The sequence below is a fragment of the Protopterus annectens genome, chromosome 1.part1 (genome assembly GCF_019279795.1).
Source record: "Protopterus annectens isolate FY-2018-M chromosome 1.part1, PAN1.0, whole genome shotgun sequence".
NCBI lineage: Eukaryota > Metazoa > Chordata > Ceratodontiformes > Protopteridae > Protopterus > Protopterus annectens.
Genome location: NC_056726.1, coordinates 453146740 through 453170116, shown reverse-complemented (window position 1 = coordinate 453170116; position 23377 = coordinate 453146740). Strand labels below are relative to the sequence as shown.

At 35.9% G+C, this 23377-nt stretch overlaps 1 protein-coding gene across 3 annotated transcripts in view; it reads right to left on the bottom strand.

Annotated features, from left to right (window-relative positions):
* The window catches only part of CDIN1 (CDAN1 interacting nuclease 1), a 1534920-nt gene that overhangs the window by 879546 nt on the left and 631997 nt on the right, over positions 1-23377 (bottom strand). For all 3 annotated transcript variants that reach the window (XM_044075938.1, XM_044075929.1, XM_044075948.1), the window contains one exon: positions 10281-10353. In XM_044075938.1, the coding sequence (XP_043931873.1) occupies positions 10281-10353 (73 nt within the window). The remainder of the gene's footprint in view (positions 1-10280; positions 10354-23377) is intronic.

Below are 23377 nucleotides of genomic sequence, written 5' to 3'. Positions count from 1 at the left end.
CACACCACAATGCTGATGGCTGATTTATCAACCACAGTTGATCAAGAAATGTGGATGGTCGGCAGTTGTGATAGATCGACAATCCCCAGGTAGGGGAATACTCCCTTTCTTCGGTGACTTAGTACATATAATTAGCAGGGGATGTGGGAGATGCAGGGGACCTTGCCTCCTGCAAAAAACAATGTTAATTATTTATTTTTTGGTTGCATGTGGCAAGATTTTTCCCCACACATGAGTAGCTGAATGTCAACATTTCCATTGTCGACCTTTTCTGGTCGACTATGTTGCCATCGACATAATGGTGTGTTGACATAATTCGGTCATCCCATATATAATGTGCACACATTTACCAGTACATACATACATACAGGTGTACGAACACACTGTTAAATGTAAAAACGCTGGTGCACAGAATTGTGTTTATGTGTTCTGTATGCAGTGATTTTAACTTGTGGACTATTGGCATAAATTTGTTTTTACTAAAGCACCTCGTGTGGTTCCAGTCTTGAGGTACTTTTTGTGTGGACACTGTTAAATGACATTCACCTCTACATGTAAGCATAAGTCTGCTCTATTTACTGACGCTGGTACAACGTATAGCAATTTTTCTCGGCAACAAACATTCAAACCATGATGCAAGCTAATTTGGCACTTGGAAAATAAGGAATATATCACCATACTATCACAGATACTTCATGATGTCAACTTGTAAGTTTAATAAAAGTACTGAATCCAAGCTGCCTTTTTCGCTTGCTTACTGCTTTAAGTAGATATGTAAATATAATGAATGGGGGGTGGGGGCAGGATCATGGAGCCTGCAACCATGTTAACCTTCCAGCATCTCATAACTAATGATGGAGAGAAGCAGCAACTCAAACTGCAGTATTCAAACTCATTTTTCTGTGCTGCAACCATCTTCAGAACAACTTGGGTTTAGAACAGGATGCCTAAATTCTCAGTGAATGACAGAATATTGCGTTTATTGATTTTCTGGACAATTTGTGGAAGCATCCAATCATTATTTTGACAGTTTTATCATACAGTAATAGACTTCCTCTCAGATAATTACAAATGCAACATTCAGTTCCATCCCTTTTTTGTACATTTCCTTTACAGCAGCTTTACTGCAGGTCTCCTATTATATTACTATCATAATAAAGTTAAGGTGTGCTACACTTAACTCATATATTATCTGTTACACTTAATTACCACCAAAGAAGGCAGAGTATTATATAATTCAGGCTAAATGTACATTTCACAGCATCATTTTAAATGTTACATTATTAACAAAAGGAAAATAGGTCCTCAGTGTCAGATAATGAAGAACCTTTAATGAAAACAATACTCATTAAAATACCTGAATGCAAAAATGGACCACACGCTTGACCAAGCCTAGCTCTGACCAGCCACTAGCCAACTCTACTTATGATGCTGCCATAGCTATTCAGAAAATATACTGAGATGAGAGCTCACACTGCAGCTGATGATATGCAATAACTTCCAGAACTGTATTCCACTACTCCTTATGCCCACCTGTGGTGTGACCAGTTATCCATCACAAAAAGCAAAAGATGTTCTAACTTAGGCCTTTTGTGGAGGCATAGAGGGATTGTTTGCTCACAAAACAAGGGACGTTTTATTCTTCAGCTAATGTTATGCTTCTCTTTCAAATGAATCCAGTGGATAATAATGCACATATGCATTTTCAGCAGTTTTAACTGTTTCTGGCATGGCCCCAAAAAGGATATCAGATTACTCCAAATAGGCTGTTGTGTCCATGCAACTGCTAGGATGCAAATGAACAGCATCAGACTATATGTCCTCTTCCAAATGAATTAAGGAAGTACTGGGAATCTTGCACTATATTCTATAATTGCTTATGTGACCCAAACCTTCTCATGGATCCAAGATGATGAATTACCAGATTGCTCACTATGTTAAAGCAACGGCATATAACCAGGTAAAAAGTTTCACATCAAACCAGTCCTATAACTTACCAAAACAGCACATGCCTTATTTTATTAATGTATTTAGATAATTAAAATGAGGCAAAACATAATAAAAAACAGCAATGTAAAAAAATAAAAAAGGGGTTCTGTAGTACATACTTTTCTCTTAAAGTAATATCAGTTTAGGGACAAACATGGGGATGTTCTAATACACTTTAGTGGGCATACCACCTCGGATGCGCAGTGGCTCATTTAATAAGCTCTATGGATTCAGCTCTACACTATCCTATAGGGACATCATGAAAGAATCAAGGCAGATTTTGTGGCGATATCTTTAATAAAATGTTTATGAAGCCTTTTTTAAAGAACTGCTAAAAATAACAGGAATGGTGGAGTGGAGTAACAATTCACTGTACCCATCAAATGTCACAAAGGGTGTATGACATTTTCTTCAGAATGATATTGTACTACATTCAACACACTTCATATTTCACAATTTCTTTTTATCAGTAACACATTATTTTACAGCTACTCAGCCAAAGCAGTAGGTCTACCATGTAAGAGAAATGGAGTTTCAGAAACACTTTCAAAGCAACTTTTCAACATTTTTCTACTGCATTACACACTAGACTATCACCTGTTTTTTAACAGACAAAAGCGTATTACTTTTATTAACTTGTATTTATTTGTTAAAAGGATAAGCCTGCTGGACACAAAGTATTTTTTCCGTTTCACAGATGACAAAGGAGTAATGTCTGATTAAGTGAGATGCTCAGAGCAAATAAACTATGCAAGAAGGGAATTAGCATCATACAGCATTGCTGAATCCTTGAGGAAATCAGGTTAGTTGAGGTCAGATGAGGTGGTAAGAAGATATGAACAAATATTGAGGCTATATATTGGAGGATGCAGAGCTGGATGCAGGAAATGAAGACACTGGACAGACAGAGCTTCACGATACAGGAGCTACAGAGCCACTGGTTCTCAAAGAATCTACAGGAATGGACATGTTAAAAAAAATAGTTACCCAAGTGAAGTGTTCGGGTGCTCATGACTGCAACTGGTTTGCAGCTCATTAACGCAGTATTTAAACTGGATTAAAAAATGATGTCATGTACTACACCCACAACTGAAGAAATTACATTAAAGCTACTTAAATCTCTCTACAATCTGAAGTATACCTTCATGTCAGAGTATGTCTGTTTGTGTGCTACGCGAGGCCATCTCTCTCTTAACAACCTATCAGTCTTTAACTAATGTACTGCTGCATCTTATTATTTACACATTTTTTTCTACCACACACCATAGTTGAATAGTGGGCCTCTACAGTCATAATGTATGTCAGTTACATTACATTTTCTTCCAAGTTAGCCTTGAAGCTTAAAAAGAAGCAAAATGGTGTACCTATTTACCTGAAACTCCCATAATTGCTTATACAAAGAAAACAATTTAAAACTGCATTGATCTATGGCATGCAATGGCATATATGTTCTACTGCTCCCAGTGTGTATTTTTCATTCAAATATAATGGCAAAAAAGTAAACATAAGAGAAAAGCTGAGAGAGAGAGACCTGCAGCTTATTAAAGCCAGGGTGATTTCCCCTATATAGAATGCTATTGATTTCCACAGTCTACACCAGACAGAACTGTAGCCAGGGAGCGAATGATGGATGCCTATGTCAATAGTACTGAACAAACCTGTTAGCTAATTGCCACCAAAGACAATTATCCCAGTATTGTTTCATAATGGAAACACATTACAAAACTCTAATATACACACAGGGAAATTTGATGATTTGACTGCGGAGCCATGTGCATTAAATTTCATTGCCAAAGGCCAGCAAGGTCGCTGCTGAAAGGGGAAGAAGTTGTCAGAATACAAGCCACCGTACTTCATAACAGTACCTTTCTAATTCCCTGAAAAGGCCACATAACAAAAATGATGTATTCCAGTTTAAAGAGTACTAGTCCTAGATACTCCTCTCATATTTATGCTCTTGCTGCATTACTCTAAAATCTGACAGAGTGCTGCAAATACAATTTAACTACACTTCTACAAAGGTTTCCACATAACATACTTTAAGTGTGCCCTTTATAGGGGTGTGTGTGTGTGTGTGTGTGTGTGTGTGTGTGTGTGTATATGTATATGTGTATGTATGTATGTAGCTATACATATATATATATATATATATATATAGAGAGAGAGAGAGAGAGAAAGAGCGATAGACTTTAAAATTAATTTACAAGCTAAGTTCAAAGATCTTTTGGTTAAAACCTATAGTCTGATTCAGTAATTTAAAAATTAAGTTAGCCACATACTTTTTAAACCGGATCTAGTGTATTAACTCAAATATATACATTGATACACAAATATACACACAATGTAAGATAATACTATAAACAGCATGAAAACAACTCTGAAGCACTATGATAAAAATGTATGACACACCCCTGAAAGGGGAGGTGAATAAAATAAGGCACAATATGCTAAGAGTGGAGCATAACCCACTGATGAAAGCTGACACAAAGTCACATTTTGTAGTTTTATGTCAGCACAGACTACATATACCATTCATACATCTGAAAGAAAACTTACATACAACTTACTTATATTGAAGCAGCTTAATCAGAAATAAGCTTAGAGTCTGTGTACTTGCTGAAGTAATACTGAGATTACATCAAATGTTCAATTATCTAGCCAAAATGCAAAATTTCCCAAGCTCTGATGCGCACGGCAAGACTGCCTTAGTATACTACTTTCAGAGGCATAATGTGCAGACCCACATTCTGTGATAACTGATTAATGTTTAAGACAAATTCAGCTTGCAAACACCTTCCAATTAATTAAAAGGCTGACTATATCAGTTATGCAGCCAATGGATAAGTATATCATACTATGCACTCAAGCTGGACCTCTTCCCATGCCCAGCTTGCACATAGCCCACAAAACAATAAAAGGGCAGAAGTAACTCATATAAATAAACAAAAATAAATAAATAAAATAAAGAAAGATCACCCTCAAGGCCCAAAGTATGCATCTCTGGTTTCCTAAAGGGATGGTGATGAGCACAATAAAGGTGTCTCACAAGGGCTCTTGCAACATTTAAAACTGGGGGTGAGGTTACCTCTTATATGTCTGAGGCTCTAACAAATGTGTTCTGTAATGAACATCAGACATCAGTGTTAAAAATTAGTAATAGGATATTTCTTATCAATATCAGCAGTCACACCAGAAAAGTGACTTCAGTTTCTCTTCTAGAGAAGCAGAGAAAAAAAAGTTGGGAAGTATGAACAATGGAATTGTAATGATATCTCTTTGTAGTACACCGCATTTCTAATAAGAAAACAGTAATATGCATTTCAATAAACTGCGTCAGGGCTGAATCAATATATTCATTTTTTGCTTCTCAAAATCTTAAAATATATTTAGTTTGGGCATTGTCTAAGGGGTTAATGCGAACCTACTTCATTTACCATTTATCATTTCAGCAACAGTGACTGAATGAGTGACTGACATACAAATGGATTAGTAAATGTTTAGACTGTAATGCTAGAAATCATACAAAGGCACTACTTAACTGCTAATCCAAAAAGGTATCAGTATGAAGAAATATGACAGTGCTTAGTATTTAAAATCCTGCTCTTTAAATCAGTCTATGCATTAAATCATATTAATGAATTTATTAACTGCATTTTGCCGTGTCACAGTTTTTTAATGTATTTATAATGCTTCATGTCCACATTACACAAAAGTGAAAAGGTAGTGTAAACTTACACCAAGAATATCTATTAATTCATCTTAATTATGCTGACAACCAGTTGATGATCAATCTGCTAACTTAATAATTCACAAGACATTGATGGTTTTGGTTATACAGAGGGCCTCATTCACTGCTACAACCTTGTGGAAAGGCTACCTGCCTCAAACAGCTCTGACTACTATTTTGACAAGAACTGGATAGCAGTGGGTCCAAAGCAATCAGAAGGTTGACTTTGACAAATGGTGGTGCTGCAGCGAAGTTGAAAATAACACACATCCACTTTAATCTCTTTCTTGATTAAATCGAAACCATACCATTCTGATATCATGTGATTTGCTCACAAAGCATCACTGCAGGTTAGTTTAGAGGCTACATCTACTGAGAAGATATTGAATTTTTAAGGGAAGTACTTAATTCATTCAGATGAAACCTTCTCAAGGTAACTGGGTACCAGTCAATGTGACTTTAAAGGAACGCAAAGTGTGTGTGTTGTGTGTGTGTGTGTGTGTGTGTGTGTGTGTGTGTGTGTGTGTGTGTGTGTGTGTGTGTGTGTGTCTGTGTGTGTGTGTGTGTGTGTGTGTGTGTGTGTGTGTGTACAAACTACAAGCAGAAACAACAAGATTATTTTTAACATTCTATGTCTTTTACCATTAACAGAGTGAAAATTTATTCAGAAAATGTACTGTAAAGCTTCATGCATATACAGCCATGGTGAAGCTGCTAAGGTAAACATTAGGCTAGGTAATAAAAATGCAGAAGATGAAATTGTCTTTTTACATGAGACTAGGCAAATATTTATGGGGCAGTTGACAAACTCCTGCCTTGTAAAGAGCTAGCAGTGAGAGCAATTACCCTGATATTCATGACTCGCTTTGAATATCACATTGAATATTACTCATAAATCTTTTACGAGCACATCCCCAGAGCTCACTTAACAGCCAGTTTTAATCATGCAGTTGACACAGGGAAAATAACAAAATGTATTTTTTCAGTGGCAAATTAATTTAGGCTCGAACCTCCTCCCCCTGTAGCAGTAGTCTAGTTGATTTCTTTATTTCTGATGCAGAATTATGTGCTAGTTTCACCATAACATTTACTAATTCAGTACAAGGGCCAGTGTTTTAAAAGTGCAAACCGTGTCACTTTTCTTTAAGCCAGAGATTTATCCAAAGACCAGCTGACATCACAAGTAATCTTGCAGTTGCACTCCTTTTTCATCAGAAATGGCTTTGTTTTTTAATGACATCGTACATGAGATGCACATGCACACACACACACCTACTACTACTGATTTATGAAAAAATATATATATTATAACCAGGAATAAAATCAAAACTGAGTAGTTCAAGTAGCTCTACAAATAAATTATCCATAGTCACAGCTTTCTCATCTAATTAACTCATAATATGTCACTAAACGTGTATATATATATATATATATATCTATATATATATATATATATATACATACACACACACACATATATTTATAAAACACACACATATCTTAGTGTGTATCATACCAACAACAAAACTTTTACTTATTCAATAAGCATTTATTGAGAAATAATAAATGGTACATTTTCAGAAATGGTATCCTGTAACGTTAAGATTTCTACCCAAGTGGTTTATAAGGAAAACCATTAGAACAGTTATATAGTTTAATAACCAGATTGGTGTGCTCGCACATACGCCCAATACATTCAGAGGAAACTAGGCTAAAACTCACAGATCACCAAGATTATTTTCTTTAAAAAGACAACCTAGACCACGTAAGCGATACCGTGAAGACAATATATGGAACAGTAAAGTTGCCTCTTTTAGCATGTTTTAGACGGTAGTACTAGTTTTATTATGTAACTGAGCTTACTGAATAGCCGTGCACAATTTCCTTTTGAATTATTTAACCAAATTTCGTGCACAAGTGACTACTTTTCAGGATGTCCTTGAAACACTGGGATATTTAGCACAGTGCACAACTGCAGTTTCTCTTCCAACAAAAGTGTTTATTCCCAGATAAAATTCTGGAATCAGATACTTTCTGTATTTTCTTTATACAAAAGAGCAAACACAGGTATGCATATATACTACATATACATTACATGCGTGTTTCTACTGCAGCATTATTCTTTGTTCCACATGCTTCTATTCTCTTTTTACATCAATTATCAAAATGCAAACTTGCAAATATCTGATGGAAATAAATACATTCAAATTCCTATATTAGGTATTGGAAATCAGTGCTACAGCCTTTCCCCATATATGTACAATGAGGGAAGTAGAAGTCTAAGGATCATATTTAAAACTGTTTTACTATGAGCAAAGATAAAGTAAGATGTGTGTGTTAAGTTACTCATATTCAATTAAGTCCATCTGAATTAAAAAAAGATAAAATTACTTTATTTTTTTTAATTTAAATACAAAACAAAAAATTAGCAGGGAAGTTAAAGAAGATAATAAGTACACTTCAGAAGTGTAATAAACCTCCTGAAAGATGAAATATAAGTTGCCTCACTAAAATCAAAAATGTGTGCATTCCTTCAGTACTGACAAAACGCTGAGGTCTGCATTAACATTGCCATTCACTGATTTACAGAAGGGAGCTCGCAGTCAACAGTTCCTGTTTGAACCAACGTTACTATGACACATGGAGAGACAGCTGAATAATCCAAGTGCAGAGTTACATTTCTGGGAATTAAAATTATATCTAAGGCTACAACATGAATTGCTTTCATTTTAAATGTCGTGAAACTAGTGAATAGGATTTAATAATTTTTATTACCATAAAGAATTTTTTAATTATTTGCTAGCTTACATACCAGTATTTCAGACTGCATCAAGATATGATCCTGAATGCAATACATGCTTTACATTTGGCCCACTTCCAGCAAACTATCAGAGAATAGATATAGTACTCCTCAGAAGAATCTGAATTATATATTCCTGAGACCCTACATAAGAGGACTGCTTATGTCTTTAATGCTACATTTTTTTTCTAGTCAGGCACAGAAGCCCCACCCTCCTCAGACAGAGGGGTTTGCCCCTATCCCCCCTACTAATTATCCATAGGTACAAGGCACAGCAACTCAAATGTAATAAAAAAAATGTCAGTTTGCATATTTGTTCTCAGAATTACATAATTCAAGATTCAAATTCTCTGGTAGCAGTACATTTTTAACAATTAGCATAATGCAATAATTTCCCAGAAGTAAGACTGACAAAAAGATACGGTCCATATCACCAACTCCACTTGCCAACCTGTAGAAAGAGCTTGCGGCCAGCAATGCTTTTTATAATCCATGTTATTTCTGCAGTATACAACACAGTAACAAACATCTGATCACTCTAAGAAAAGAGTAGCATTTCTGGGAGTAACATTTACAGCCAAGGCTTCTGCACTAATTGCTTTTCATTTTTAATGCCCTGAAAGTATTAAGCAGGATTTAATCATTTTACTACCAGAATGCATTTTTAAATTATTTGCCAGTTTACATACCAATACTGTTGTCTGAATCAAGACATGAGACAGAAATTAAATATATGCTTAAACAAAAACCACATAGTAAACTAGCAAAGAACAAGCTACAGTACTCAGAAGAATCACAGACTTCTAAGGCCAAACACGTGAAGAATGTTTTAAGTTCTTAATGCTTCTTTTTATAGTTGTAGGGAGGTGTAGAAGCCCAGCCACCAATTACATCATCATGCACAGGGCTTTGTCTCTGCCTCCCTTTACTGATTACTCTTAAAAGTCACTGCACCTAAGATGTAAAAAAAAAACCACTTTGTTTCTATGTATCTGGACTGGGAATGCAAGTACTGAAAGACTCCGAGAGCACTATATTTCCTAAAAGAATACCTGACACCTAAAATCTTGGATTATTTTCACAAAAAAAAATCAAAATATCCAGTACACTGCTTGCTGTACAACAATAGCAATCCAGAATCTAGTTTACCAAAAGTTGTTTCAGTCTAAAAGTACACAATAACCTAAACCAAACTGCTTGTCGTATGAAGCAACTGATTGTTGGATTAGCTAGTTGTAAACTAATCCCAGGTGGTACTACAATACTTGAAAAATCTGGGTGATTCCAGTTTGACAAATTCCACAGAAAATGGAAACAAAAAAATACGGTTTAAATGTGATGTCTGGAAAAAATGGCTGAAGTATGGAGATGAAGTGTTCTACTCTCAGTCCAAGGTATATAACTCTATGGGTCTATATCATCTGGCTGAAAGATTTTCAAAAGAAATTAGAAGGGGGTAAATCACCTTAATCCCCATATCCCTCCAACTCAATACAACAAACTCCATCATTGTATCATCTTGGAGAAGGGAGCAGGGCTTCCCTGTAAATGAAAACTCAACATACACAGTTTTTTACTTACACGGATGACTTTAGATGCTACTTACCCAGGATGGTCGTCTCTATTAAGAAAATATAATTCTCCTTTTTACCAAGCCTCTGCTGCATAATGATTATGTTGTAAGGTCTTAAGAAAGTTGACAGAAACATAGCAATGGAAAGGGTTTAAAGAAAGTTGAAAATAGTTAATAAAAGTTTTACTTACGTAAAACACCTTCCTGCTGATGAAGAAATTCTTCAAGCACAATTCGAGCCATCAAAGCTGGAGAAAAATCAACCTATTTAGTTAAACAAAATGGAGAGAGAGAGAGAAATACATGGTATTTCACTGTAAGTTACAGGAAAACTTCATGTAATAGGTACATTCAAAAAGGCAGACTAACCAGCTAGGATCACCCAGTTACAACATAAATAATATGACATTTTTCCTCAAGTCAATAAAAAGACGAAGTCTAGAAAGCTGCAAATGAAGTACTGTATAGTTTTAAATAAAGTGTAGTGTTAAGTAATCTAGTCTTACCGTATTTAAGCCTTAACGATATACTGAATATTGTTTTCTTCTGTTCCCAGTACTTATATTGTATAATGTATTACTCCACTTTTATACTGCTTTAACTCTTCCTAACTCAAGGATAGCATGTACACATTAAGTTCACTTCCTTTGTTTGTATGAACATCTTATTAACCTGTACACTTAAAAAAAAAAACTTGTTAATACTTCACTTCATCTTATGTAGCGTCTGTCTTTTGTCAGGGTCATTGCCAAAACAGATACCTGGATCAGTTCAAATAACTGGTCAACAAATTAAATAGTTCAGTCATTAAAACAATGGGCTTTAAAACTTAGTTGGTGTTTAGGCTCAAACATGTAGTATGTGGCATAAAATATTTAGTTTACTTAATATTTACTGATGTATTTTAATGAACTCTTATGACATCACCTTCAGAAAAAATAATGAGATTTGCAGTACTGTATCAACCTGCATTTAAGCAAAACTAGGCACCCATTCTCATTTCTTCTAAGATTGGTAGTAATTTAAACCAAACAAATTAATATGTACGTGTGCCATATAAATAAAACTATTCACCGAAAATGCTATTAAATATGTGATATCAGACAAACAGAACATTTAAAGATGTGATCAGATAAAATAAACTTTAGGAATATTTTGTGAAGCAGAATATTCTACACACATGCATAAAAGGATGAGGAAGCTGCTGAGTGAGAAATTTATTTTTTAAATTACATCACTGGTTTACACATTGCAATGGGCATTACTATTACTGAAGAGTAATGCATTGTTAAAAAAAAGGATTATCAACATGCAAAGAAAAACAAATTTAAAAACTAATGTGCCATTCGTTAGGATCTACATTTAACTCTGGCACTAGTTTGGAATTCTTTATTTAGAGTTTGCATACTTGCATCATTCCTTTTATTTTGCTCTCATTTTACAGAAGTTTGTTTTACTTTAAAGTTGTTTTGTTTCTTGGAGTTGTTAAGTTCTTGGTTAGGGCTCGTTAGCAAAGATTTGTCTTCTATTCTTTTACGGTTGACACCTTTTCAAATGCTTAAAGTGGCACTTTTTATGGAATTGTGAGATTTTGCAGGACAAACCATTACCACAACAAGAAAAAAAGACAAAAGTTCACTTTTTCCCAAAACAAAAGTTCATTCAAGTAGAATTTGAGTAGTTTCTGTTGTTTGACATAATACTATTTCATAAAAAAATAATTGTTTTATCATATTAGGTACTGTAGTTAAAATATAAAGGAAAAAGACATTCTCTTACTGGGCTATAATATTCTCAGACTGGACATGGAAAGTAAAAAAAGGTAAGAGTAACCACTATCTGCCTAAACATACTGGTGTTCTCTCAATCCCTCTAGCCTCCACCCAGCTATTAATAGGACGTGCTGGAGGGATAGATTCATCACCCAAAGACTCCCTGTGCTGTGGAATAGCAGAGCATTGTTCAAGAGAAATCTTGACCAATGGATGGGAGATGGATTACCTCAGTGTCACTGCTCGACAGAGGCACAGCAAAATAATGGGTATAGTTCCCCATACTAAAATGCCCTTGGGCAGATAGCCTAGTATGAACCTATGAACCTATGAACCCACCACGACCATCACCACCATTAATGCTGAAATCCTCCTATCCAGACTTAAGTTTAACAACCATAAAAGCATAATTCCAGGTAACATAACTCCATTGCTGAAGAGTTATTCTTATGGACCTCTTCAAGCATCCAGCATGAAATTATTATATCTGGTGATGTCAAAATTGACTGGCAAAAAGTAACTGATGACATCTCATAAATCACAATAAGACTAGTCAGCTTTACCCATCTCATCTCTGCACCTACCAGAAAACAAAAATATATAGAATAATTCCACTATTGAATGGATCCTGGCTAATACCCCTAGGAACATTATGTCAAGTGTCCCCCTGGCACCCTTAGTACAGGGGTGTAGACGGAGATTTCCATTTTGTACTCACAATCTCTTATTGCTGCCCCCCCCAACCCACCTCACATTAAAAAATTTGTACAAACATCTCTCTAACTGGGAAGCAATCTTCATCCTAATCTCCTTAAACACACAAACATTTAACTAGTTAGTATCCAATGTTAAGATGGTAGGAGTCTGTTGAAAATATGACTACCATATAAAAGAAGCAGTTATGAAAACCCATCAGAAGTTGAGCTCACTGTACAGGACATATTCTTATTTACAAATTGCAACAACCTTCATGCTCTTTTAAACTGCTCTGTGCCACTCCTGTACTGATTAACCCACAAGTATCCCAATCCAACCTCTTTGAGCAATGTTAGAATAAAATCAAAAAAATTGCCACCAAGTTATAAGTTAACTTATAAAGCACACCGCTGCTTTGCTCTTAAAAAAAAAAAAAACTTCAGGGTTAGAACTGTCCCAATATTTGCCATTCTCACAGCTTCTAAGCACACACAAGCTCATCTACATATCTGACCAATGTCCTGTCTTAAACAACATTCTTCAGTGTTACCCCCCCCAAAAGTCTGCTAACAAAGTACATCCCAATATACCCTGAACTAATAACTTAGTTGGTTACTCTATGTACTCCTTCTGTGCATCTAGACTATGGAACTTCTTGCATCTCCTACTCAGACAAAATTACATCAACTAATTCTTCATACTCTCTCTTGTTTTATACTAGGCTAACCCTTCACTGTCTTCACCTTTCATAAATTCATAGGTGAGTACAAGGCTAGCTGCCCTTGTGGGCCATTTTAAGCCTAGCCAGTTTCTCTTTTGGTGCTCCAAATAACCTATTCCATTTGGTTATAGATTGGCCTTGCCCAAACCACTGTCAGTAAGTATATATATAAACAGTAATGAGAATAACTTGGATCATATCATAGATAATTTGAGGGGACCCATGCAATAGTAAAAGCAGTTATGAGATGTCTTTGTCATTTAGTAGTATAGGGGCCAGTTCTGGGGGATATTTTCTGTTTTCCATCCACAGATCTAAGTTGCACTTAAATATGAATATGGATAAACTTTGTTTTATGTAGCTGGGGAGTATGTTCTGGAGTGGCATCTTCTGTGAGATTTACCTGTTGCGCCAAATCTTTCTGCTGATATTGCAAAAGAGGTTTAGACCTAGACTAAGTATTTCTGATCCCATATGATTTGCTAATGTGCAGTAAATCCATCAGTAATGGGTTAGAGGATGCTCTGTATGCCAGACACAGGTCAACTCTTGGCATTATGTAGGATACCACTATAGTGACAGGGGCTCTGAGTCAGTCCTTGTAGGGCATGTTGTCTATGCCCTGTATCCTTTTAGTAAGGCATCTCTGTCCCTTTCCAGTTCTTGCATGTGTCTGGAAAGATAAATGCCAAATGGGAAATGGTACTCAATGACTGGCCTAATGAGGGCTGAGTAAAGAGGGCAAAGACATCCCCAGATGTAGACACAATCCCTTTGGTTATAAGCTGTGAAATATAGGAGGAGTTCCTTACAACAATGGACACATATTGGTCAAAAATTAAGTCACTGTCCACATAAATTCCCAAATCCTGAACAGCTGGGTCACCTCTTTGGGGGTGTATTGTCAATGTTGTAGTTCCCTGGGTAAGTGACTTCCCAAAGGATACAACAATGCATTTTTTTGTTATTTAGTTTCAGTCCATGATTTTGGCACCAGTTATTTATTTGGGACAAACCTTCCTGTAGGATGGCTAAGTCATTTGGGTATGCAATGACTGCTCCTAGCTTGCTGTCATCTGCAAACAGTCAACCTACAGAACCCTGGGAGACTCCACTGGTGACCGGTCTCTTTGTGGAGGTAACTATTTTGATTATCTGCAGCCTATCTTTGAGCTAGTTGGCAATCCAGCAGGTGACACAGCAGATGACACGGGTTTATTCTCAGTTGTTTAGCTTTTCTACTAAGCCTGAGTGGGTAAGTGTATCAAAAGCTTTGGCCAGGTCAAGGTATGCGGTGTGTAGTATTTTTCCTTCATCCATTGTTTCGGTGAACTTATCAAAAAAAAACATTAGACTGAGTAGGCAAGACCTACCCTTGACAAATCTAAACTGATATGTTTCTTTTGTTTGGAAGTTCTCTATGCTCTGACTGATTAGTTCCATGATAAGTCTTTCGTGGCTTTGCATATAAGGTTGAACAGACTCTTATGGGTCTGTAATTGCCTGGGTTTTGGAACTACTGTAGCTGTTTTCCACTCATATAATACAAAACCTGTATGGAGGCTGAGATTTAACAGTGTTGTTAGGGATGTGGCTAAATCACGCTTCTTGTTATTTATGATGCATCCATGGGTATTATCAGGGCTCATTGATGCAGTATATTTAGCTTTTTATAGCATTTTTAGGACTTGGTCTTGTGAGATAGCTAGAGGTGAGCCAATGTCAGGTATATCTTGAGGGACAGACTGAGGGGAGACACAGGTAAATGTAGAGCTAAATTTATCAGCCAGTAGGTATACTACAGCTTCAGCCTAGGTAACAGCATTCACAATCAGCTCAGCTCAGTGCTGCTCTGTGCTTTTGAGATTACTAAAAATGCCTTGCAGTTGTCTTTAGCTTGGGTAGCTATGTTACCCTCAAACTTAGCTTTTGTGGATTTTATTAAGCTCCTGAGTTGTTTGTTTATTTCACTGACAAGGGCTGTAAGATTATGGGAATTACTCTTCTTACCTTTGGTCAAAATTCTTTTCCTTTCATTGCAAAGTTTATTAACATTATGGTTCCATCATGTAGGTTTCTGGGGTTTGCCATGCACATATTCCTATGATGAACACCTACATTTATCCAGCTGTTTACAAGCTGGTATAGTGTGGTGGTGCATGTTTCTGCATATTCGGTGGAGTTGACTGGTTTGGGGGGATTTGTAAGGAGGAAACTGAGAGCTAGGCAGCTTTTCCTCCCTCCTCTCCTCACTCACATGATAATTTACAAAACAACTATATTTCCCTTATCTCAAAGCTTTTTCCATTTCCCTGTTTCCAACTCATAGTGATACTCCATGCCAAAAATGTTTCCTGCCTACTTTGTTTCACTCCTCCAGCTCTATTATATAGCATGCCGGTTCTTTCTCTAATCTTTTCCATTGTACTTTCTATCCTTTCTCTTTTTGAGATCCACTTACTCTTACATCTTCTAGATCTTGAACCTTCTCTAACTACTCTCAACTCCAACCTACTTAGCCATACCTGAGAACTCCTATTCCTACTAATACATACTCTTTCCTACATTGCAGTTACGATTCATATTGGGTTCTGACACAGCAATCCAACTATTTATGAATGTGACTGATTTTTAAAATAGATCTAACACGACTCCTAAATAGTCACACTTGCATATACAAAGCAGAATGCGACTTTTTTCTAATAGATTTGCCATGAATCTGCTTTGTATATGCAGTCGTGACGAATTATCAATACCATTTATGATAAAATATGTAAAATTAACACCTACCTAGCTACTGTTTGCTCAAAAGCTTACTTTGCATTATGTTATCCTAGGAAAAGGCAATGCAACGTGTGTGTACTGGTAAGCCATAGCTAAAAACTGTACGCCATACTGCTGGTAATGCAAATCAAATGAACACTTATGGTATCCATCCATTCATTCATCCACAACCCCTTTTCGCATTTTTGGACATTGGATCACTCTTTTAAATAGAATGAAAATGTTGAAAATAAAAATATGGAACAAGTTGTGCAAACTGAGTTAGTTGGTAAGGAAGTATTACCTGGTCATAAAATGGGGAAAGGAGGAAGATACTCATGTAGATTAAGGAGAAAATGACAAATAATAGCTGGTTGTAGGGAAAATAAAAATCTAGAGAGACTAAAAAGATACATAAAACAAGCAAAATTGTTACTGTAGTTATTCAAGTTAGAAAAATAAAAAATGGCTTTAAATCACAATGACAGAAAAAAGTAAATGATGCTTTTTGTCCTTTTCCTTAATGTAAACAGTGTAAGAAATGAAAGCAGAAAAATGTTGTTGTACAATGGTGTAAAATTTTAAATAATGATGGAATATGCTTATTAAATAACATAAAGCAGAAATAACAGTTAAATCAAGTATGGCGAGGAAATATAAGCTCTATGAATAACGATTTATGTTCTAGAATCATAATATTGTACAAGGTGAATTCTATTACAAAATATGACGTTACCATAATTTGTCCAGGAAGGTTAATAATATTAGACTGTTGTATTAAAGGACATGTCAGAGTTATGGTAGTCTCTCCATTTACAACTGATACTAAAATAGCACAACTTTTTCAAGAACATAAGATATTTAAATGTTAACAAGAAATACATTTTTGGGAGACTAACTGTGATATTAGTGGAAGAAAAAGAAAGCAAGGGAAAGAAGATAAAGTATGTAAGAATGTTTTTCACAGTTTCAACTTAACTTTGTATAGGAACATAAATATAAATATATGAATGGGAAGATATAGGCATAAACTGACTTTTATGTTTTCCAACCGAGATTAAAGAAAGTCAATACTTGCATTTCACTTTGGGAATTTTCTGATCATGTAGCAGTATGACCTGATTTTGGAAGTACACAGTTTATTATTGAAGAAGGCAAAGGATGCAAGAGATAAACTGTACACTGCTCAAAATTACAGGTTTTGCAAGTTGAAAGGCAAGTAATATTTACAGAACATTTTCAAATGAGATATTTTTTTATAGGAATTGCTTAGAATGATGGGTCAATGACAAATTCATAGTAGAATGCTAGTGGTATTAGAATAAAGAATAAATTTATAAGGAGGAATGTCAGCAATTAGAGAATGTTACAGGATGCAACATGACAAAGCAATAATACTGCCAAATTAATATTTATGTTCATTGAAGCAAATATAAGATATAGCTGATGAAGACAAAATATGCTGTTAAAGGTAGAAAGGAAGAGATTAACCTTTTTAAGGCAGGCAAATAAAGTGTAAGGAAAGTATGCTGTTGGGAGGTATAGAAAGAGAAATATGTGGCAGATAATAAGCAATTAAAAATAATTACACCTGTAGAATCTTTTGTTAAGGCTATTTACACATAGGAACAGATTATGCAGATGTAGAAGGGGGGGTTAAAAATTTTTGAAGACAATGGATATACTAATGACAGAAATTATTGCTGAGGAAATATAAAAAGCATAAAGAGTGGAAGGATTTATTGAGTCTGTACCAGGGAAAGATGGTACTGATTACCCATTTTACAGAAAAATGAGCAAGTGATATACGAGTGGGCAAATCAAGAAAATGGGCAGTAACATTATTACATATATTTAGAAGAAGGGACTTAAGAAAATAAGTAACTGGAAACCCACATCAGTATGTAATATGAATTATAACACTCATAATGATTTCTGAAAGAAAGTTTAATAAGGTCATAAATAGGTAACTGGTGATGGAATATACAGAAGGAAAGGAAAATATAGAGATATGTTGGTTACAATTAAGGAAGTAATAGATAAAATTGCAAAAAAAGAAAAGAAATGGAAGGCAAACTGATTTCAACTGACATTAAAACGGCATTATAATAGGTTACGTTCAGCTATGGAATATTTTAAAATATATGATTCATTTTTTGAAAGTTATTAATGAAAATGCAATCAAAAAGATATTAATAGATGGCTGGTTACACAGGGAAATTGAAATTAAAAGGGGTATGTCAGTGATGCATTATGAGTGCAATGATTTTTAAAGAAAAGCTACAAGAAAATACTTGTGAGACAAATTTGGACTTAGTATATTACCTATAATGATATGTTATGCAGATAAATGGTGTCATGAAGGATTTATGTTTCTGTCAGGGGATAGATTAATTACATTTAAGCACAGAAAAAAGTAAAGTATTAAAGAAAAGAAAGAAAATAGGTGGTATATATTTTACTAGACATGATACTAAAGTGTTCCACATTAATGAATATATGAAGATATACAAAACTAAAACCATGGAATTATTTAATACAAAATGATATGACTTATCTTTTCAGAAAAAATGTTTTACTTAATATATGTGAAATATTAGGAAAACAAGGTTATTTAGTACAGTATTTATGTTTCCAAGATGGCTTACAAATGATCTATTAAATGTTGTTTTTCATGCAGTTTGGGGTTCTAAACCATATCCTGCAAAATGAGGTTTTGTATTCAATACAAAGGATAGACGTGGTTGGGGTTAATAAAGCAAGTAATTGGGTGGGGGGGCATTGCACTTATTTTGGGTACTGAATGCTATAAAAAAGACACTGAGACTAAAAGGTTAACTGTAAAATATAAACACATTTTCAAATCAATACAATACAGGAAGTCTTAAGAGATGAAAACATTGAAGGAAAAGCTAATGAAAGGTTGTGGGGTGTAATAAGGAAAAAACAGCAGAGCATGTTTTTAGAGTTTCAAAGAATAAGAAAATCTGACAAGGATGACTGATACATGGAGTACTGAAAAATGGATATACAAATAATTTTATATGTTTTTATAAATGAGTTGAAAAAGGTAAGTGGGGTGTAACATATAAAGAATTGTTGCAATGCATTTGATGTATTTAGCTAGCTTTATGTAATGAGATTTTGTACAATTAAAAATGGAATGAGTATGAAATAAGGCAAAACGTGGTTATGGATGAAAGAGTCGGGAAGAAAAAGAACAAAGTATTATGAGGTTTGTGCTTGATACATTTTTTTACAAATATATGTTTATATAAAGTGGGAAAAGGAAAGTTGAAAACACTTGTAAATAAGGAATAGTGTTTTTACGTTTTATACAATGTTACTTTGGTAAAGAACATACAATCTTTTCAGCATGTGCTGTGGGCAGATTGGACCTTGGTTTATTGTGTCATTTGAAGGACTTTATATAGTGAAGAGTGCAACACCTCTTTATGCTGCACTGTACTGTCAAAACAGGAAAAAAATCCAACTACCTGGTGTGGAAATACAACCACCTTCTGATATTCCAGCAACAAGGGTTAGTGTGTTATCTGTTGAGTTACAGAAATTTGCAAATTAATAAATAAGCAATACATAAACAGTAGAATACTGACAGGAGTAGAAACTCTTATGCTAATGAATATATATAGGCCTAATGATCATGACATGACTTGGGATTGTTTTAAGAAATTTATATGAATGGAGGAAAAAGAGAGATTAGAGGCTGACAGAACTGAAGGTGATAGTAATGTCAATTTAATGGTGAATTCAGGACAGGTTAAAAAGAAAAAAAATTAATAGAATACAAAAATAGTGCCACCTTGAATGACAAATTGAGGGAGATTCACCAGAAGAAAAGTGATACCTTTGCAGAAAAGAGATGAAGCAGTACAGCAGGCAGTCTTTGTGAGGAACTTGTCATAAAAGTAGAACATTGATCTAATTTCCATTCTACATGTAACTCTAGTTTATAGCTTGTGGCCTCTAGGGAACATCAAGCTGCTCCCAGAATCTCAAGCAATGGTTTATATCCTCTTTCTCCAGCACTAACTGGTTGTCTGAGATGACTGCCATCACAGTATACTACCCATCAATGAAGAATGGGAAAGACAGCTGCCAGACTGCTAAAGCTGCAAACCTTAATTGGAAATACTTATGTCAGAATTAAAATTTCAGAAATATATGGACCTTTTCCCACTGACTGCATGTTTAATATATTGTCTTCTAACATCCTCCCCAGCTTCTAACATCCATACAATGTGGCTCACTTAGGGCTAACAAATGGAAATAATTAGACTGTCCCCATGACAAAAAGGAATGAAAACTTAACTATGACCAAGCCAACTCATATTTAGTTAGTGGGACAATCTCTAGAGATACTGGGTTGGGAGGAAGGGAGAGGATGGCAGATGCTGGCTCACCCATCCTAAGGGAAGGGAGAGATGTTTGGCACACTACATTGGTGACACTTCTGGTGATTGGTAGATCATCCACAAAGGAAGCCTAGGAGGCCTTCTTTGGCAATGCACTGCTTCACCAGAGATGTGTGATGGCACACAAACATGCATACTTCAGAGCACCATCAACTGCAGTGCCTACAAGCCATGCATAGAACAGAAATAAGAAAGTCAGTAAAGGATGAGCAGACTGACCTGCTCCCTAGTGCCCAAATCTCACCCTCACCAGAATGAATGGGCTGATAAGGCTCCATTGCCTTGTCCACAGATACTAGTAAAACCTGTCAACTTGTGAGTATTTACAGCTGAAAAAAAAGAAGTTATGTTCTTACCATAACTTTCCATTTGTGTTGTCCATTTTCAGTCTTCCTCAACCTGTGGGGCTCAGATCAGATCCTCGGATCAGACTCAGCCACTTTCCAAGCTTCAGATTCTAAGCTCGAGCTCCTCCTGTTCTACTCACAATGACTCACTCGCCCAGACTACCTCAGAACAAGTTTGTTGGATATATATATATATATATATATATATATATATATATAGCTATCTATTTATATTATATATATATATATATATATATATATATATATATATATATATATACATGTGTGTGTGTGTATATATATATATATATATATATACACATATATATATATATAGTTTCACTTCAGAATCTCAAACTACTGAAATATCGAACTTCGGTAGCTCGAGACCGAAGTGTCGATACTGCATGTGTGCGAAAGTGCAGAATACAGAGTGCGGAAATGGCGAGTCCGCGGTGTGGATATAGCTGGAGATTCAGGTAAGTGATGTTCTACTAGGGGTTTTGGGTAGGGATTTTAGTGTGTCTGAGTGTGTTTGGAGTTTTGAGGTGTGGGTTAGGGTAGGTAGGTATGATTGTGAGTGTGTAACTGTTGCGAGTGGTGGCATTTGTACGTATGTGGTTTGTGTTTGTGCAAGGGGAGTGTAGAATGTGTAGTGGTGCTTTTTGTGTGTTTAGTGCGACCTCAGAGTTAGTATATATAAGTAGGGTCAGCACGTGTGTTAGTTTTGTTGTGTTTGTGTGTTTTGTTGGTTTATACGGTAGGGAGGAAGGTGTATGTGTGCTTGTTTGTATGTGGAGTGTGTATGTGGGTAGTCGTGAATATGAATTTCGCACTTTTGGGGTTTCTGGTTTTTTAGTTTTCAGCTTTACAGTCTCAAGATACTGAATTTCGATATTTCAGTATTGTAAAGTGAAACTATATATAAATATACATATATACACATTATATATATATATATATATATATATATATATATATATATATATATATATATATATATATATATATATATATCTATATCTATATATATATATATATATATATATATATATATATATATATGGTTCCACTTCATATCATCGAATTATCATTTCATCGAATTTCAAATCATCGAGACCAAATCGTCGAAAACTGATATCATCGAATCTCAAATCATTGAAAACTATAAAGCAACTAGAAATAACATCCCAGAGACTGTTTACTACGTTTATGCCCCCCTGCACCCCCCATGCGGGGGGTTCCGCCCCCACACCCCCTGTACTTAAATATACTAACTCCAAGGTTGCATTACAGTGGGGTTAGGAAAAAAGAAGTTATGTACTCACCGGATCCGAGCCGGCAGTTTCAAACAGCTAAGATCCGAGCTCTAAGCGCCTCCCCCCTTACCCACAATCCCCTGCTAACCCTTCCTGTCCTCAGATCGAGTTTGCTTAGCCATACAGAGTATTATAACACAGGAGTCACCTGTAAATCCTAACCTAATTTATCTGGAAACAAGGGCTAGGAATCCTTCTAGTACGCACTATAGGTTAGGGGGATGGAGGGAGAGTCGGTTGCTGATAAATGAAGATTACCTACTCATATGGAACGTTATGGTGAGTACATAACTTCTTTATCTGAAGTAATTAACTTCATTTGTCCATCAACCTGTGGGACAGAGTCCCCAGCTACACAAACCTTGGGAGGTCCTCATGGAAGGATATTCCGGAGCACTGCGGAGCCGAAGGATGCTCTCCCTCTGGAAATATGTCCAACTTGTAATGGTTAAGTGGCTGCTGAGCAAATGTCATCCAAGGAAACTCTGGACCAAAAAGCAGCAGAGGTGGAAACTGATAGAGTAGAATGAGCGTGGACTCCTTCAGGTTCGGGTCGACCAGAACTTTGATATGCTAGTAAGATACATTGGGAAATCCATCTGGACAATGTAACTTTCGATACTGGTTTTCCCAAAGAGGGTTTTGCAAAGGATACAAAGAGCTGGTCCGATTTCCTGTGACCAGCGGTCCTGTGCAGATAAAATCTTAATTGCCTGTGTATGTCCAGGGAATGTAACTTATATTCACATTTGTTCTGGTAATTTGGAAAGAATACTGGTAAATTAATGGATTGGTTGATGTTGGGTTCCGACGCGACCTTGGGCAAGAAGGAAGGATTGGTCCTGAGGGAGACTCTATCTTTATGAAAAACCAAGTATGGCGGTTTGGCACAAAGGGCTTGAAGTTCCGAAACCCTTCTAGCCGAAGTGATGGCAATAAGGAAGGCCATCTTCCAGGATAAGAATTTTAGGTCCACCGAGGCTGCTGGCATGAACGGAAGGGCTGTCAGAGATTGGAGAACAAGAGTTAAATCCCATGGAGGAACTGGATCTTTAACAGGGGGTCTCAAGTGGAAGGTACCTTTTAAAAAGGTCTTACATAATTTGGAAGAGGCCAGGGGGCCGAGACCATTTCCCACACGATAGTGGGAGATTGCAGCTAATTGGACTTTGATCGTAGAGGAGCTAGCACCTTGGTCGAATAAGGTCGATAAGAATTCTAGCACTGCTGGTAA